We start from the raw sequence: 20,427 nt of genomic DNA, 5'->3' as shown, positions 1-20,427 counted from the left end.
TTGACGGCCGTGATGCGAAAGAACCGAACGAACGCGGCGGCTCCGATCGGCTCTGTCTTTTCCACGGCCACAGAGGGAAGTTGTCCTGCGGCGCGACGAACGAGTCTGACAGGAGGTGTAACACGCGCGCCTCGGCGCACCGCGCACGTGCCGGCACGCAGCCCAGCACGACCAAGGGTGGCGCAAACTGGGATTCGACTACTGATTCTGTGACTATCAACAATAATTCATTATTAAATATGCCATTTTTACCGACAGTTTATTTTTGAAGATTGAACTTGAGTGAACTATAGTTTAATTGTAGAATAATGATCATAAAGTGAGGTGAAATGAGAAAAGAATAATGAAATAAACACTTTTATAAATTTATATTGTTAAGAAATAGACTGTATAAGTGAGTCCTTGTGAGAAGTCAAATAATATATTTTTTTAAAGTGAATACAATTCTAGGAATATTAAAAAAAAAAAAAAAATTACAAAATAAGAAGAAACAGAATTATTTATAATAAAATTAATTTTGTTTGTACAGGATTAGAAGAGCACAAGTTAATTGTGAACATACTTTACTTTCTATTCTTCTCTCTTTCTGCGAAAAATCCTCTTCTTTGAAGAGAACACAGCAATCATATAGACGCCCGACATGTATACGGCACTTTCAACCCCTAACGAGGGTCATGGTACGAAGTTATATGTTGAATCTACGTGTAGACAGGGTTGCCAACTTTTCGATGATTCCATGATGGCAAGATTATTCGGCGAGTACCAACCGTCGCCCCAGGGGGTTGCTTGCAATCGCCTGTCTGACAAGTCTCAGCTATAAACTGAGGCCGACGCGCGGGATGCGCTGATTATAGATCGCTTTTGTATGACGCCGCTTTACTTTATTACTTGAACACGAGAGCACACAGCAAACACGTGACGTCACTCGCCGTTACATCCCGGCGCGCGATGCTTCCGCTTATCGATATGGTTTGAATTATCGATCGTCAACGAGGTCGAAATGCAGGCATAGAGTCCATCACGACCTCGACAGTTTCGAACTAAAGTTTATTCTATATCATAGCCTTGATTGACGATGCGAGAGAATGTCGCTCGTCTTACACGATTGTTGTTTTATATCTATTCGGCTCTGAAATAAAATTCACTGAGAAATATGTCATAAAAAGAAGATAAATCTACAATATATATAAATACATAAATTTCTTCACTCTTTCTCTCGCTTATATATACATCATTATATACTATTAATGCAATTCAATACATTTTAAATACCAATTAAATATAATTTAAAATATATATATGTGTGTATCTATGTGTGTTTGTGATTTAAATGATTAATAAAATTATTAATTAAATAAAATATTAGTTAAATGATCAATTTGTATGAATTATTGAAACATTTAAAAAATCTCGTTATCTAAAACTTTTTCAACTTTGTTTGAAAGCAGTAATTTATCACACAAAGAATGAATTTTTAAGAATATTATGAAATTCTATTAGTTTCGTTCAGTTTGTTTGCTAATATAAAAAGATACTTTAAACAAAAAATCCTTTGGAAATCGGTGATGTATTGTACACATTTATGAAAATTTATATTAAAATATTGAATAGAAGCGAAATTGGGTATACAATAAAACTGAATAATAATAGATGATGACGTTGTGTGAGATCATATATTAACTCGATTATCAGTCAAGATTCAGTCAATTCCTGGAAGGTTGTAAAGACATTTGTTTGATATTTTCAAAGCATTTTTATCACATAATATATATATGCACAATAAATATAGATCAAATCTAACGCCACATAATTGTATAGCTTATATAATTAAAATTCTAAAATTTCAAACCTATATTTAAAAAAAAAACAGAGATTGTTATAAAGCTGCTTAAAGTAAAATTATCATAAATCAATATTTTAAAAAATGTATTTTGAAGATAGTTTGAAAATAAGTTCTCTTTCTCTTAACTGTGAAAAAATTTTTCTATCTAAAACTTTAATAAAGTTCTGTCATCCTTGCTCAAAGTTATCGTAATTTCACCTCATTACTTTATCGCAAAAGATGTCGTATATTGGAGAGTCAAAATTCCAGTAGTTATTTCGTAGTAAAATTACGAGTTACGACTTATCAGAAAGGTCTATGTCGACGTTTACTGTCGCTCTGCTTACGTAATTGACAAGATAAGTATACACCTGCAAAGTATAGCATAGTAGTCAATATGCATAATATTGCCGTCAACCGCGAGAATGATTAATCTAAATATTGCCGCCAATAATGCGCGATATATAACAATGTCGCGGACAATCACACGATTGCAATCAATTCGTCGAGCAAAACATCAGCTAGGTCATCAACAATGTAGAAAATCGTTACGTATAAGCATGTGACGTCGTGGTAACATCGTAAATGCAAAAGGATCATTATAATGTAATAACGTGTAATAATAACATGATGATCTGTTCGATTGTAATACAAGAATACATTAGCGAAACTCTTCGAATTCCGTCCCGTGTTTGTTTCGTTGATTGAACATCCGTAACAAGTCAAATCACGAGGTTCACGAATATTTCATTTCGCGCTTTCAAGGCCGCGAAAAGAAACTGTCCAGTGATATCGTTACATCATCGACCAAGACCGTGTATTATTGTCATATTTCTTGCCGAGCATATAGTCGACCGAGATTCACAGCGCGTTGTCTCAAAGAAACTCTTTACATCTCGTAATTTTTCAATTGAGCATATAGTTGTTTCATGAAGAGAGAGTTGATCAAATATGAAATATACTGAAAAAAAAAAAAATAATTTACAAAGCCCATTTACATAAACGAAATATATATTCGCAACAAAATTCAAAACTTTTATTTATAATTTTATGTATCATATAATAAAGGAAACATTTGAAGAAGTAAAATAGCTTTAATTATTTAAAAGAGCATTTCTGCACATATTTTTAAATAAAATTTTCAAGACTTTTTTCGATTAGTTATATAATATATACTGTACTCTTGCAAGTAATAATATTTGCGCAACATTGATCATTAGTTCAAAGGCAAATACTGTTTCCAGATCTCACACATAATTAACTAGGTTTAAATTATATACATTAAATCATGAATCGCGTTTATATATATATATATATATATATATATATATATATATATATATGTATGTATGTATGTATGTATATACACGTATATATATAAAAAGCATGGAGGCTGAATAATAATTTGTGGCTTTAAATAATTTATGAGATTATTTTTAAATATAAATTTGAATATAAACTCACACACTATAATATGTATACTCGTTAATAATGGTTCTCCAGTTTATATTATTTGAATAACACAAATCTTAATTATATAAATCTCTTTATGATGATTTTATAAATTATAACAGATATTTATTATGTGTATTTTTTAAAATAAATTATATTACTTGATATATTTTAAATTATATCATAATTCTCATTAATACTTGTACATAATAATTATAACCATAAATATTTAGTTAAATAATATTAAAAAAATATAATCTTATATTCCATTGATAAAATTATATAATTAATTCGATGAGAAATTGTATAAATCAGATCTCTTTTCAAAACAACTTTACTTTAAAGAATAAGATTCTGAAATATCATTATAATTAACAAGGAAGGAAATCCAAATATGAATGTATGATATTGATTTATCTTTTTTCTTATAAAATATATCATTAAAATACGTTATTAAAATTTATAAAATACATGTCTTATATATGTCCTATCTCAGGTTTAAAAGACATTTTTCACGTAAAAAATTTATAGTAATAAATTTATTAACATTATTTAATAAATTCTTGAAAATTTTTTACACAGTGTGTACAGACAATGCCTAGAGATCCGCGTTTTGATTAAGATAATGCCACGCGTGACAGTGAAAAACTGCAGAAATGTAGCGCGAAATCGAGACATATGCTTTGTCAAGCTACAAAAGATAAATGCAATGTACTATGCATTTGATCTCAGCTTGATAAGAATACAACTATTATCTTTGCGAAACAGAGAAACAATATTAATTCCACAGAAAACAATAACGTGCCTCGTTAATTTTCTAGATACAATCGCTATCGCATATAAAAGTTGATATGCTATTGATCATACAAATTATATTAAAATCGTTTCATAATTTAGACGCGTGTGTAGTTGTTAAACTCATTAAATACAAAATTTAAAAATGTATATTAAAATTATATTACTGCACGATATATCATTATGATATATAACGTACTTACTCTATGATTAATCTTGAACAATATACAGGCTGAAAATACCCAATATATTCCAATAAATTCCAAAATATCTCCTTTAGTAGTAACATAAAAATATGTTTAAGGAAACACATTAATTAGCTTGAAGCACATAATTCACAATTGACAAAAAATTTTTTCCAAGTCATAATTTTGAAAACTTAAAAATCATTGACATTCTTCTAATCTCGATAATCTTGAAATCTCATCTCCATTCAACCAGTTAATCCATCAGTTCCTAATTTTTCTAGCTTTGGGAATACATTAAAATAAAATATATTAAAATAAATTATATAAAATCTGAAAAATGTATTTTTTATTAACAATTATATGAAGCACATATAATACTCGTTCTAAATTCGATTTTTTATTTCATCGTACGTCACATGACTATAATATATATCACACATAATGTACTTATATGCAGCATTATTCTGAGAAGTGTGCGTTTACACACAAAATTATTAATGCAATAATCATCAATCTGAAATCCTTGTCTCATGTTGCGATATTTTCATATATAAAATTGTACGTACTTATATATGTATATTTGTATAAATATATTAATATAAACAAATATACCATTAGACGAGAGTTTGTTCGATATCTATTAATCTGCATTCAATACGTGTATAAAAATATAAATGCCAACTATAGAAGCATATTGTTCGTTTGCTTATTAGATTATTATATATGCATTATAATCATTAGTTCATTATATATGCAAAAAATTGTGCGTTTTATAATTCATTCCTAAATAACGCTGATTGACGAATTGACTATTTAAAACTGAGTATACGAATATTTAGCAATTCACGTGCATTCTTGAGAACTCTTATCACCAGAGCAGCAAAATATGTGTCCCAAGAATTTTGCAAAAAGTTTAATATATTAGCAATATCTTTCATTCCCTTTTTATTGCACGGGAGCAAAATTATATACCGGGTATTTAGGTGCAAAACGATTAGATAGGCCATAAACATATTCCGATTCTCCGCGTTCGCGAAGATTTCTAGCATTAATTAACGACTCCTCGTAGGATGGCGGAGCTGAAAGATAAATTATCAGAAATTATTTCTATGAATAAGCTATAATTTCTTAGAAAACAAAAAAAACGAATAAACAACATGAATCTTATAAACTTGCTATCATAAATGGTATTATTTTAGTGTGTATTAATCAAGGTTTTTCTTTTCTTTATATCGGAAAATATCGATTATTGTGCCAATCTTACGTAAATTTGGATACAAATTGGACTCCGGTAATGGAGGCAGCGCAGTATTCGCCGAAGATATTACGAAACCAGCTTCGGGCGGCTTCGTTGAATAATCGCCATTCGTTTCAGCAGCCGGAGCACTTGGAGCATGGTAAATAGCGAGCGGAATCGTTCCCACAAAAATAAGTGTATTGGCAGATAAATTTCGATGATACCTACAAAGCATGAAATTAAAATATCGCAAAGTATGAATTATATAAAACAGAAGGACATAAATTACAAATAAATTAATTAAAATTTTATTTTATAAATTGTATAATTCACACATACATATAAAAAAATTAAGGTAAACTATAAATATAAAAGATACTAACCATCCTTCGACGCATGCGACGACTTTTAAATTATATTCGAGGTCGATAATATTGCAATTAGCGAGGTTCGATGGTGGAAGAGGCGGAACGTCCAAACGTTGTTCATAATCGGCAGTTCCACCTCCCTCGACCGGTCCTTTGCTGACTTCCGTCACTACAATTTCCTCCGTTCTAGTGTCCGTGTGTGGTGTGGTAGCGCGAAAAGTCACGATCTGGACTTCACGATACGTTATTACTTCTTGACCAGAACTCGCACCTTAAGCCTTAAGACATCATCGAGAGACGTTGCTCGATTCCAATGTGCCAAAATTTGATAGCTAAATTATTGTCACATACCTTACAGAGCACGAGCTTGATGGTGTTTACAACAACGTTTGACAAATTCTCCACGTTTATCTTTATCGGCATAGATTGCCCGGGCACGTATCCTCGAACTGGTAATGAAAAATTTACGGTTAAAGGTGGCGTGCCACAGCATAAACAACAAAATGTTTTAGACATTTCTTGCCTCACAGGTTCCTGAAAATGCAATTATATTTCTCGTTTGTATTATCATAATGAAAATTTAATTTTTCACAATGCCACAGAATTAGACTGCTTGTTAGAATTCATAATAAATGTTACAATAATTATAATAGTACAGTATAAGGTAAAACCTTACACGTATAAAAATATAATACATATTATAATATTAAAATATTTTTTTCATAAATCTTCTAATTTCAATAAGTATTTTTAGTAAATACCTAATAAAATTAAAAACTTATTAAATTAATTATTTAAATTATTTATTTAAAATTAATAAATTATTAATTATATAAATTATATAATTATTTAGAAATTAATTTTTAATTTGTATAATATAAAAGGCAATTAATAATAATAGAGTACCTATTTGAGAGTTGAAAATATACTTCTAAATTTCAATTGAGAAATTCTAAATTCAATTAAATATATCCTATATATCTTTAATTTAAACATATATTTAATGTAAAAAAGTTTGATACAAACAGTCGCCCCGGGTTCTTGATTTAAATCCAAGGGAGCGATGATTGTAAAAGGACTCTTAACATCTTGATCAAATTTCCAAGGCCGATCCAAGGTAGCTTTAATGATATAACGAACATATCCAAAGTCAGATTCGAAACTGCTCGGCAAGTTTGTCGGTAAAGAACATGTAAATGGAAATTTATGTTCCCCCGATTGTATTTCAATTTCTCCACCTAATAAAAAACATATAAAAGGCAATAGAATGAAAATTGAAAGAGAATGTTATGTTTTAGAATTTGTTTGATCTTGACGTTTATTAAGAAAGATTTGATTGCACATGATGGACAATTTGACCTTACCCGAGGCCGATCCAATCAAGTAGTATTTCGTCTCGAAATATTCTTCGTGCCCTGTAACAGTTCGAGTTTCATCCCGATATTGTCCCTTCTCGTCCATCTCTTGTTTGTCGGTCGTCCAACAAGTATTTGCTTCCCCTTTTATTTTCACACTTATACCTTATGCATAGAAGAGATATGTTATAAATATAGAAAAGAATATTTCTCTATATCTATTAATTTCTTCTTTTCTTAATTATTTCATCAATTTGCTTCAAAAAAATTGCAAAAAAAAAATTTGTATATTAAATTATTTTATTAATTTGCTTTATTTTTTTAAGCATTTGCTTATTATTTGCTTTATTGCGAATGTATAAGATCTATTTTATCCGTCTTAATTAAAAGAATCAAGATGCAAACGTAAAATCTCTTTTCAAAACATTCAACACTACCTCTTCATATTCGATGTAATATATTTTAGCAATACAAAACAATGTTTAGAAAGCGATCAAAGTGTCGAACCAACGCGAGAATACGCATGCGTGTATGCATATGTGTGTGGGTGTATGTGTCATTGTTCTATAATTAACACACATGTTGCAAGAGTAGAAAAAGATTGTAGAATGCAACAGACGAGATATTTTATTGTATATATCATATTCAAAATCATTGTCTTTTCTTTTAATAAAAGATAAAATAAAACAAAAATCTTTTATTTATACGCACATACACGGTTTGATTACAAATATATGTATATGATAGTTATCGTAAGCGATTTATTCATATTGCATTTTTAATTATAACAATATAAAGATTATAAATAATATATAGAATAAAATCTACAATACAACAATTGTATATTATTGTATATAATTCTATAGTTTAGTGATATTAAAAAATATTTAAAAAATTATTACCAAACTCCAAAGACAAATGAAAGTCATGAACTATTTATGTCAACAATAAACACCCACTCATAAATTGCGCCTAATATACATCCTATAAATTAAATTTATACAATAACATATTTTTAACAATACTTTAGATTACCAGGGTACTTTCAATCATTCTTCTGAATCAGAAATTAAATTATACGAAAATAAAACAGGTGTAATGAAAGCCATCGATAGAACTAATATAAATATAAATAAAAATGAAATTTATAATAAACAAGACATATATAATCTTGTAAAACAATATTACATTCTGAGAGTTAATGATTCACTTTCAATCATATATATATACTTATTGTATAATCAATTATTTATCTTTAATAGTCGGACTTACCGCGAATTTTTTTTGTACTGTCCAAGACGATGACGATGTTACCTGTCACGATTTGTCCCGGATAATACGTACTCCATTGATTATCAAATGCTATGCGGAAGTCTTTAAGACCCATATTGATCGATTTACTCCGCTTTTTCTTTCCTTTTTCCGAACGATACCTCCGATTATTCCATTTGCGTTGCGTATTCACTGATGATTTAACACGTTATGCGGTCTTGTGCTACACTGCTCGCGTCGCTCGTGCTATATCGAGCACTCGTAAGAGTGAGACACGTTAGTACACCATCCGGTTTGCGCAGACGACGAGTGACGTGGTCGACATCAACATTGCGGCCAACAGGGCCGTCTTTATTCTAAAACGCGCAGGCAACCTGGCAGGGCACGAAACTCTTCGAGACGACAAGCAGAATTTTCTATTCCAAAAATTTTTATATATATGACCTGCTTATATTTTTAATTATTTTTAACAGTTTATACAAGTAATTTAATTTTATACTCATTTTTTTATTTATACATTATATGAATATTTTAGATCTAATAGATTATTTTAGCTCTAGTTTAGATTGTGTAAAAAACAAACCTTACCTTGTTACTTTTTTAAATTTCGGTCTTGTATTCAATTCTAATATCTCATTTAATTTAAATTTATATCAAAATTGATTAAAATCAAACTGATTTTAGGAGATTAGGAGATAATCTCAATTTAATTATTAACAATAATTAACCTCTTTTTTGATCTCAATTAAAAGAAAAGATCTTTTAGATTAATTTAAAATAATCAATATTTAAGTCGAAATTAAATGTAATTTTTTTTACTTTAAAAGGTTAAGATTTATAATACATATATATAACTTTTAAATGCAATTTAAATATTATGTTAGTTTAACTAAAATCCTTAAAATATAAGAATTTATTTATATTTTTAAATTTTTCATTCTAATGATTGTTCTATGTATTCAATATTATAATACCAAAAATAAGAATAATTAAAAATAATAAAGATGAGAAGATTATAATTTTATTTATATAAAAAAATATATCAATTAATGAGTATCGTTTCTGTTTGGTCACATTGCGCAATAAATAGTCATCGATCCAGAGCAAAATGCAACGCAATTTGCGCGTCGAAAAATAAAATACTTAAGAATACAGTAGAGCACAGTTTTTATTTAATTTTATATATATATATTGTATTTATTATATATATATAAATTCCTTAACTCATTTGTATTGATATATTGCTATAATTTGAATGAGATTACTTGAGAGAGATTTTCAGTTGTTATCAGAAACGGAACAATTTATTGACAAATCAATAAATTGGCAACAATATGAGAAATTCACTTTATTATCAAATTTCCAACTCGTTAGCGTAATTTCGAGAATTTGTTATAGATGATCATTATTCGTAATTTCGCGAATGTATTCGTAATTTCGCAGAAATAATGACACATGATGTAACATGTCCATATTGTATCATCGACTCATCGAAATTTACTGTAGCATTACACATACATATATCGTCCGGCGTATTTTCGAAATTGGATTTAAAATGCCACGATAAAAACGCGATGTCACATCAATATCAACCGCTGAACATCATAGAATAACAATTCGATCGGTCGTAAAGTTCATACACTCGCGTTGAAATTTAAAGTTAAGTCGCACATCGACATAATTTATATACATACTCCCCCATAATGTCATCATTTCGAGTTTAGCCGGAAATGTAGAACTTCTGAGAAAAAATATCATGATACAAATAACATGAGTCTCACTGTAAAATAATTTAGTGAGATGTAAAATTTAAATGTATAGATCATAAATATAAATTTTAACTAGTTCTTAGTATTCTCGTAGACAAATATGTCTTCTCTATTTTTTTTAAATTCTGGTTTAATATTTATTAATCAATAATTGAAAACAAAGCTCTAGCTGTGATGGCTAAATGCATTAGTTTATTCTCTATAAGTACACTAGTTATTCATCTGATGATATCTCCGTAGTTTTATTCGAGATTCAAGACAGTATAGATTCCTTTTCTATATTGATTTACTAATGTAATTTGAAACTACGTTTCAGCATTCTCTTGCACATTGTGTGTGACTTATATAAAGAGAAATACAATACATTATGTGTTATTTTAATTGAGCTTTTAAAAAATATTACTTCATATATTTTAGATATTAATTATTACAGAAATATTTTCTGATATTTTATTCTAATATAAGAATATTCCGGCAAATTTTTCTATTTTAAAATTATTTCTTTTAAAGATTATATTTAAAATTGAAACTTGTATACAAAGAACTTCAAATATACACAGAGAGAGAGAGAGAGAAAGAGAGAGAATTAGGATTTAATTTATAAAAGTTACCACCTTTAATAAATTCTAAAATATTTGTAGAAAAAATGTACCTTGGAACTAATTTTTATATAAAACATTTTTTATAGAACAAATAATTTAGGAGAATGTGATAATTTTTAATGATTCAGTCCGTGTATATACTTGCACGAAAAATGTTATATATACATGCGAGAATAATAAACCGAAATCAGTTATATAATAAACAGAGATCGTTCTACGTATTGTATAAAGCATAAGAAAACAATTATTTTTTAAAATTGAGAGTTGAATTTAATGAAGATCGACCAATTATAATTACTTGTATTGATCTGTCAAATTGATCAGTCCAATCTCACAATCAGACGGTGCGTCAGCCGCGCGAATCGCACCTGCGGATACTCTCGCGGGGCCACCCTATTTCATCTCGCGGACCGTCGCATTCTTCCGGCGATGCCGTCGATGGTTTCCTTCGTCGGTGGTGGCACGTCATCCTCTCCGCGCAAGCTCCGCTTCACGGAAGGGCTATTGATCCGCGCGCATTTCGGCCGAAGATCGGAAGTAGAGTGCCGCGGACGACGGGCCGCACGTCGCCCGTAAATATTCGTTCGGTGCATTGTGACCGGATCTAAAGGCGGATAAAAAAGCATCTCTTTAGCGTGTGCCTCAAGTAGCAGCGTGGCCAAAGATGGTCGGTGGAGTGACGGAGGGTGGGCCTCTCATTCGACCTGTCGAGTCCGGTAAGTATATCGCCGGACGTTTTTCATCCCTTCTGAAAATCGCTCATCGATATCAGATCCGATAGCTTCGTTCGTTTGTTCATCGTGCGCGAGCTCCAAAAAATCAGCTAAAATTCTTCATCCATCATTCGCGACATTCAATATCTAACGACGACATCGTTCAGAATGGAGGTCGCCGACAGCTGTTAGCTCTTGTCCCTTGCAACTGCGTAATTCCTTGGAGAATCACGCGGTAATTATAATTCTCCGACACTGTAATGAAATCGAATCGCGTTTCGATTATGATAATCGCCAATCCATTATGATGAATTCGATGTATAATTCCATCGTGGAAAGTACTGGAATGTTTAGTGGAGCACACATTTCAATATCGACTAACCCGACTATGCAAATCCATGAAACATCGGAGTAATTAACCCATGTTGTGTCACGCGATGCATTCAGATGGTTTATAATAATTGATGTTGATTTTATTTTATATACTTTACAAGTTTACATAATACATCGGCGTACGTGAAATTAATAACTTTTATGTCATCGAAAAGGATATAATAAAATGTAAAAGTATTCCGTCTTCTCAGCAATGTTTCATATACTTTCATCGTGTCGCGAGGTCTCATTTCTCTAGGATAATCGTAATAATACTTGACATAATTCGTGCCCCCTTCCTTTTTTTCTCTCTTTCTTTTTATTGTCCTCGTGCGACATCACGTGAGAGGTTGCGTCGTATATGATAGATCTCTCATGTAATAACGAGGTGAAATCGAAGAGCGTGTGATTACAGTCTCGACGGCGACGCTGGTGACGCTATGTCTCGGCGCCGCTTTCTTATTATGCGCCGTCGCGATGACCTGGTGGCTTTGTCGACGACGTCGCGAGCACACCAAGCTAAGCTCCGACAAGTCCCTGGCGTTCAGACCGCCGCACCGGAAGCCTACGGCAGTTAAGAGTCCCGGTAGCACAAGCCACTATTTGAAAAAGAGCCCATCACCGACGGGACCGGCCAAAAGTCCGCCTGGTTCAGGCGGACAAACGCCGAGTCCGACCGGATCTCAATCTTCGAATCCCGCATCTCAGCCTAGAACACCGCAGAGCGCAGGTAACAATCGTAATATGATGAATTGGCTAACGGTATGTTATACTAAACGATACTGAACATATTGTTTCGTTTCCAAAACGAATATTTGCTTCTGTGTGATGTCACATTCTCTGTTTCTTCCTCTTTTTTTTTTTAATTAATTTTTAATTCCTCCTTTTATTTATATTCTTCTCATTAATAGAGATAATAAGAATTCTTCACTGAAAAACGTATTATGAAAATGGTTGGTACTATTTTAATCTTCTTGTGTGTTATATAGTAAAAATAAATTATCCCTTTAGGTGTAATATGTCACATTTTCATCTTTTTTTGTATATGATGAATTATTTTTTATTTTGCATGATTTTTCTTAAAAACTCTTTTTCTTTCTCTATCAAGAAATATAAATATTTAAATTATAAATCTTACTTAAATTCATAACAAAATTATAGCTCAGCTACTCGAAAATTCTTTAAATACTGAGCTATTATATGCAATTACAATTATTTTTCTTATGTTTCTACATAGAAATTTTACAAGAATTGCACAAGTTAATATCTTCAAAATAGTTTCTGTCTCCTTTTTTTCAATATTTCACTAATATTGCTTTAATCTTTAATCTAAAAAAAATTAACTTCAACATTTTTCAATCTTCTACGTGTTTCTTACAATTAATTTTATTTTGAGAAACTATTGAGCAATATTTTTGCAATAACGATATAGGTACACCGGTACAGACCCCGCCCGTCGAAGTTGCTGTGAGTATAGAGAATGAACGCGACAAGGCTGAGCTAGAGAATAATGAAAAGGTTGAGCGTGAGAAGAGTCAAACAGCAGAAAATAATAAGGATAACTTGGGCCAGCTAGTCTTCAAGCTGCGCTACCGAAGTGAACAAAATGCGCTCGCGGTGACAGTGGTGAAATGCAAAGGGCTGCCTGCCAGAGGCCAACAGAATGCAACCAGTGATCCTTACGTAAAGCTACAATTGCTGCCCGACAAGCAGCATCACGTAAAAACTAGAGTCCTCAGAAACACTAGAGATCCGGTATATGATGAAGACTTCACGTTTTTCGGCATATCACAGAGTCAACTTCAGGTAGAATTATGACACTTAATTTCGTTCAAACCGCATTTCTCGCACGTGTCGATTTTTAATTAATTAAAATAATTATAATAAATTTGTTTTTTAAAAGAAGGATAGTAACCTATTTGACAATTGTGATTTCAGAAAATTAGCTTACACTTCATCGTGCTGAGTTTCGACAGATATTCTCGCGATGATATTATCGGAGAACTGACATGTGCTTTATCATCAGTACCCGGTTTAGAAGACGCAGATAATCAGGAAATATCTCTCTGTCGAAAAATATGCCCTAGAAGTTTGAAGGTAAATATCTCGAAAAAATAGATAATGTAATTAGTAATTAATAAATTAATTTAAAAAGTAATTAAGTAATTAAAAAATTAGTAATTAATGATACAATATATCTTACAAAAAACCAGCAAATATTTTTAACACAGCTTTTTGACTATTTTCTCTTATTATAAATTTGCTTGAAACTTGTCTAAAAATATATACATATATATAAAGGTTATAATTTTTAACATATTTATATACATATTATATACATAATTATAGGCTTAATTTACTTTTAATTCTGTCTATCTTTTTCCCGATATAAAGTTTCTTATTTTTAATCTTTAATTATTTAAAAAGCTCGATATTTTCGTTTCGAAAAATAGATCCTGTCTCGATCAAAAAACTTTTTAGATAAATACTATGATAAATACTGCATTATGGGCGCGAATAATTGTTCTTTTCTTTTCCCTTATTCTTTTTTAGATACAGTCGCAAGGAAGAGGAGAATTGCTAGTCTCGCTTTGCTGGCAACCAGTCACTAGCCGGCTGACAGTGGTGGTGTTAAAAGCGCGAAATCTACCTAAGATGGATGTGACCGGACTTGCTGATCCGTACGTGAAGATCTATCTTCTGTACAACCAGCAACGTATTGCTAAAAAGAAGACGCACGTGAAAAAACGTACACTCAGTCCGGTATTCAATGAGTCATTTGTCTTCGATATACCGAATGGTGCGGATGGACTCAACAATGTCAGCCTCGAGTTTATGCTACTGGACTGGGATCGAGTTACGAAAAATGAGGTAAATTTCACGCTTCTGTCATTCAAGACGCGATATTTCATTTCCCCCGTTGTTGATTGGATTATACGTTTTATATTTCTCTCTCTCAAGTTTCTCTTATAAAGTCATATCTGCAGAGTATTCCAAAATCAATAAATATGCTTTTTAGTAAATTCTGCTGAGAGAGAGAGATGATTTACAATTAATTCTTGTTTAAAATATCGATGCACAATTGTTTTTAAATAATTAATTCTTAGAAACCTCTCTCTGAGTATTTAACAAAATAAATTTCAGGAGAAAAAACAGATGACAAAATCATATTTTGCACAATCATTTGTTTTATAATAAAATAAATATTATTTTAATAGAATTCTTATTTAAAGCTTCGTCAAAACAATTTGCAATTTTAATAATTAAGAAGATTTAATAAATAATAAATATCGCTCGACGTTTACGCGATAAGAAAAAATCATCTCTAAATTAAACAAAAAAATTATAATTAAAAAATATCCGATATCTTCACATGGAATACTAACTAACTTTGTTATATTTCTTATTTTTTAGCTTTATAGATTCGTAAATATTAATTTTGTATGTTGGGAATAATTTTTTATTAAGATAATCTGTTAATATCGCAACGATCGTAAAAAATATGATTTGTCTAGGTAATTGGCCGGCTAGAGTTCGGTGGACCAAAATGTCAAGGTTCCGCTGTAAATCATTGGAAAGAGGTATGCAGTTCACCGCGACGACAGATAGCCGATTGGCACAAACTACGGGAGTAACCAGTCTCTCCTGGCCCTATATACGTATCAGTTCGAACTCCCACTACATCTCCGATTTCCCTAGAAACTCCATATCCTTCGCTATGAAATCACTGATCCGACCCTTGAAACCCTACGAGAAGATAGGGGTATCTGTTTTGTAAACCTAATACTCAATGTATATTAGGCTTGAAATGAATAGCTCGTCCACCCATAATCGCTGTTATTGGGAGAGATTTTTGAATTTGTAAATGAAAATGTCATAATATTTTATAGTAGATGGATTTCAAAAATTGAGAAAACACGCAAAATCTTCTTCAATCTCTATTAAAGATCATAATTATAATATAAAAAGTTTAATTCACAAATCACTTTTTGTTTCTTTCTATTATATTTACACACATAAAGGATCTTAGATAAAATTACGTATATACATATATATGTATGTATTATTAAATACCTAATAATTTAATACTTGGAAATTAAATATTAATGAATTTAAAGAAATATTATTTAATTTTAAAATTTTTATATAATCTGTTAATATATTAATATACTCATACATGCGATTAAGGGATGACGACTTTTGCAGAATGCTTTACGATATAAACATAGACATTAAGATTCCCGACCAGTTGAGTAATGAGACTATGGAAAAGGAGTGTTGATGCGTGCGAAGCGGTCGATCTTTCGATTGCTAGATATTGTGTCATATAGATAAATATGAAGCAAATCAACTCTTATCTTTCAACAGCGAATTCGAATAAAATGCACCGGTGTATATTAAAAATAATCTTGCACAGAGTATAACATATAACATAAAAATGTGAGTAGCGTAAAATCGATTCATTAACAAAATGCTCAGCTTCATTATAGCGTGGCAGAATTTACGCTATTATTTCAATAATCGGGATGCTGTCGTGCAATGCTTCTGCATTATGATAACTTTTGTATACAATGGCTTTAAAAATGTACACCAGTGTACGCATTTGACAAAATTCGCTATTAATTTGCTCCATTTTATTTACATGATTCATCGTATTTCACGAGACTGCAGAGCGACGTATCACATCAAAGACAGTGTATATTTTACGCAGTGGCGTAACCGTAAATTTTCGGTCCTAAAGGAGAATAATGAAAGAGGCCTCCCTCTTCCGCTTCACATTTGCAGCTAGAAAAAAATTAAAATAAACATCTGTACATTTTAACTTGTATAGACACTTTTGTGATTATAATGCGCACGCGAAAGAAAAATTATATTTTTATTTTATATTATTATAATTTTATTTTCTTTTTTCTCTTTGTCGGTTCCTAATATTGCGGGTCCTCGAAACATATTGCTTATCCGCGTTTAAGAAGGTACATACACCTAAAGACGAAAATAACAGTCGTCTCTCTGAATGTTTTTTTTTTTAACTACAAGGTTTTTTAAAATAAAGTTTTTATTTAAAAGTATATACATATATTCTTGAATATTTTTGACTTTTTTGTAGAAAAATTTTATATCTCTGTTACTCCAATTTCAACTTAAAATTTTGAGAATATTTTTAAAATATCAAAGATTAAAAAAAATATAAAACATGAAAAATCAATTTTACGATTTGCCTAGATGTTTGTACCTCCTTAACAGTAGAAAAGTTACGCCACTACTTTTAAAACAAAAAGTTGAATTTAATACGTGTTTATCTCGTTAAATGCAAACTACGAGCGAGTACATCATTATCTTGGAGAGACTGGCGAAAGTTCAAGGCTCGTATCTTTATTGAATCTATCGCTAATACGACGGTCTGATTTTAAGGTTTCATTTACATTAACGTAGAAAGTTTTCGTATATATGTATGTGTAATATATTATTATATAATAAGAATATTTCAAGATTGAATTATTTCGTTTATAATTGTTTTTCTATTCTCATAATGAAGCGAAATAAACGAATAAGTGTGCATTTACATCATGTAACATACTATATCACAGCAAATCTTAGAAAATTATGGAATCGAACAAATTAAGAAATTATGATATATCAGCGAATATATCGAGAGAAAGCCTCGGAATTTGAGTTACTTTCTTCATAATCGCCTTTCTATTCTTGCGATAAAGCGATAATAAATGAGAATCGAATATTATTGCTTTTAAGAGTAGCTGGACTACGAATATTGTCTCAGCCCGCATTACGATTGTACATATATAATGAAACGCGAAAAGTGATGAATGTATTTAATCCTTGCCTCGGTGAGGGAAAAATTTAATGTACACACAGAATTATTAATGGCTTAGCATGAAAAAATTTATCGCGGCAAACGCATGTATACATGTATTCTCCGTATACATACGCCCCAATATATAAATAATTCATGTCTCGAGACATTAATAATCTCGTGTATACGTCATATGTATATGTCGCAGAAAGTAATGAGACCGATTTTTTAAAACACAATGTGACAACATTGGACATCAAAACCGCAGTTTAATTTAAATTTTAGAGCATTGCAAATAATGAGAAACTACATGTGCGATTTAAATTATTCAGTGTGCATCGAATCACTGAATCAATCGAATCGTATTTAGTTTTATCGCAGTAGCAAGGATCTAAAGTTTAAATTAAATCACTGTTTTCGGTGTTGGCGTTTTAAAAAATCAGTCATCACTTTTATGATCAGCTTCGTTATGCATCGGAAGTAAAGTAGTTGAAGGACATACTTCCTGCTCATCTGAATTAGATAAGAGTTTAATTACACATTGTAACATTAAAATAATTGACTTTTTTTTGTTTGACACGTCTCAACACATATTCTATGTTATATAAATTTCTTTGCTAATGCTACTATGGATAATATATTATATAAGATCGATTAATATTCAAATCAACACTCGCAGATCGCAAGACAGCGCGACACTTGAAACATTTCGAATATGAAAGTCAATAATCAGCAACGCATAATTAACGAATGCTTATTTTTTTATCGCAATTCATTCCTCCACGGTGCAAAACTTGTCCAACTTAAAAGGATAAGGATATTTTATTTAGCTGCATGTAAATATAGACGTAATATTTAATCTCTTAAAATATTAAATATATTATTTTCATTATATATGCATATATAAACAGTCCAACTTTGAAATTTATATAGATTTGTTTATTTAACAGCAATTCTTTGCTTTTTTACATGTACAAATACTTAGAATAAAATAAAAACAAGTATCAAAAATTCTATCAACGAGTTTCGACAGGAAATTTTAATTTAAATTCAATATATATTATAAAATTGAATAGAAGCAACTAATATTAATTATTTTTAAATTCTATTATATAGATAAAAAACAGCAAAATTATATTTCTCTCTTATTTCAAAAAATAATATATTTTTTTCTCTTTTTTCCTCAAAAGAAATTTCATATAAATATAATTCTTTATATTAAACCGAAAAGAGAATGCAGAATATTTCTCTTCACATACTAAAAATATACATAAAATATCTTTCTTATCCTCCTAAATTTGGATAAGATTTACACTGTGCACTCTATTATTCATTGTCTTTTCTTCATAAGGATGGGAGGACCGTGATACGCGCGAAAAAAAGAATGCAAATATCGAGTTATCGATTTTCATGAAAGTCGAAAGCGAGAAAAAGCGAGTAATAATAGAAATGCATCCGAATATCGCGATCGAAAGTATGACAAAAAAAGTCGCAATATATCATACGAAGAAACTCAAGAGATACACCGAATATGTTTTACGTACATTTTAAGATAGTGAACACGACACACGTCGTCGTCTTACACGGCGATCCACTGAGAAACAAATGGCATTACACGATCGAGAATTTCAGGATATTTATTTATATTAATTGCTATATATACAATTATAAATACAACTACTCTTATATATACATATATATAATGTATACATATATATATATATATATATATATATATATATATATAAAAGAAGTAAATATAAGTAGTATATACGTAGCGATACAACGCATGTATATCCGTCTGTCGTTCTCTTGTGAAAGTTCTTTTACGAACGATCTTATGCAAAATTGTTCTGCAAACATGAATAAATATCGATATATATATATATATATATATATATATATATATATATATATATATATATTAATCTTCAAACTAATCTCTAACATCTAGGAGTGTGATTAAAAAGATTGCACGAGATCGACAGACACACTGTAACATAATGACCGTCAGTATGAAATGCTCGAAAATCATCGTTCTTCTTAATTCATCATTTAATTCTTCTGATTCTTTTATGTATTCTTTCTCTTGCGACTTCTTTTGGTTGTTATATAATAAGTAAATAATTGTACATTATAATAAAAAATATTCTAATTTTTTAAAGATTGCAATCGCGTATGATTTTGCATAAAATCGCACGGACAACTTTTCACCTTACTATCACAACAAATCAGCTCGTACCGCGATAATTGTTATAAATTAAATAAACATTAATTCCACCGAAATTAAACAGTTTAACGAAATATTGGAACGATCAAAACAATAAGAAAGCTAAATTAAAAGCGAAAGTAAAGCTAAATTAAATTCATGACGTATTCATACATATATTAAATTATAATTTAGTAAATCACACATACACGTAATATATGTATGTACATATGTATACTGTATATCAAGATTTGCTCTTTCTTCCCCTCCTCTTCTCTGTCTCTCTCTCTTTCTCTATTTTTTTATGTTACGCCGAATTAATAAAGTATCGGTGCTTTTTAAGCATTCGTAAATATTATATTATAGATTAAAGAGTGCGGCGTACGCGCGAGAAAATACTGTGCGTGAGCAAATTTTAAGGCTGTGTGGTCAATAAAACGCTAAAATAAACATCTCAATAA

At 30.5% G+C, this 20,427-nt stretch overlaps 2 protein-coding genes across 3 annotated transcripts; one reads left to right on the top strand and one right to left on the bottom strand.

Moving 5' to 3' along the window:
• Positions 1-4,634: 4,634 nt before the first annotated feature.
• Positions 4,635-8,843, bottom strand: LOC145940905 (arrestin domain-containing protein 17). Its single transcript, XM_083046552.1, has 7 exons — positions 8,490-8,843; positions 7,227-7,382; positions 6,889-7,100; positions 6,214-6,396; positions 5,878-6,089; positions 5,522-5,718; positions 4,635-5,336 (listed from the first exon to the last, which is right to left on the bottom strand). Exons 1-7 carry the CDS (start codon positions 8,602-8,604, stop codon positions 5,203-5,205), a joined length of 1,209 nt encoding a protein of 402 aa, XP_082902678.1. The 5' UTR covers positions 8,605-8,843; the 3' UTR covers positions 4,635-5,202.
• Positions 8,844-11,385: 2,542 nt separating this feature from the next.
• On the top strand, positions 11,386-20,416 carry Syt4 (Synaptotagmin 4). Of its 2 annotated transcripts, none has more exons than XM_083046550.1 (6): positions 11,386-11,576; positions 12,361-12,675; positions 13,378-13,751; positions 13,884-14,042; positions 14,499-14,816; positions 15,461-20,416. In XM_083046550.1, exons 1-6 carry the CDS (start codon positions 11,525-11,527, stop codon positions 15,578-15,580), a joined length of 1,338 nt encoding a protein of 445 aa, XP_082902676.1. In that variant the 5' UTR covers positions 11,386-11,524; the 3' UTR covers positions 15,581-20,416. The 2 variants fall into 2 exon arrangements, with proteins under 2 accessions (XP_082902676.1, XP_082902675.1); XM_083046549.1 differs by having other exon boundaries at positions 12,346-12,675.
• Positions 20,417-20,427: the final 11 nt, after the last annotated feature.

Source organism: Prenolepis imparis, unplaced genomic scaffold (assembly GCF_030444845.1).
Source record: "Prenolepis imparis isolate NDT839.2.m4 unplaced genomic scaffold, iyPreImpa1.0 SCAF_9, whole genome shotgun sequence".
NCBI classification, from domain to species: Eukaryota; Metazoa; Arthropoda; class Insecta; order Hymenoptera; family Formicidae; genus Prenolepis; species Prenolepis imparis.
The sequence above is the reverse complement of the archived record's forward strand: the minus strand, read 5'-3'. Positions and strand labels throughout refer to the sequence as shown.

Excerpts from the sequence above, each read along its gene's own strand:
- LOC145940905 (XM_083046552.1), bottom strand. The coding sequence starts at position 8,604 with ATGGGTCTTAAAGACTTCCGCATAGCATTTGATAATCAATGGAGTACG. Across the intron at positions 6,090-6,213 it reads TCAAGCTCGTGCTCTGTAAG|ATCGTGACTTTTCGCGCTAC; the intron begins GTATGTGACAAT and ends CGTGAAGTCCAG. Across the intron at positions 5,719-5,877 it reads GTCGCATGCGTCGAAGGATG|GTATCATCGAAATTTATCTG; the intron begins GTTAGTATCTTT and ends CATGCTTTGTAG.
- Syt4 (XM_083046549.1), top strand. The coding sequence starts at position 11,525 with ATGGTCGGTGGAGTGACGGAGGGTGGGCCTCTCATTCGACCTGTCGAG. Across the intron at positions 14,043-14,498 it reads TATGCCCTAGAAGTTTGAAG|ATACAGTCGCAAGGAAGAGG; the intron begins GTAAATATCTCG and ends ATTCTTTTTTAG. Across the intron at positions 14,817-15,460 it reads ATCGAGTTACGAAAAATGAG|GTAATTGGCCGGCTAGAGTT; the intron begins GTAAATTTCACG and ends TGATTTGTCTAG.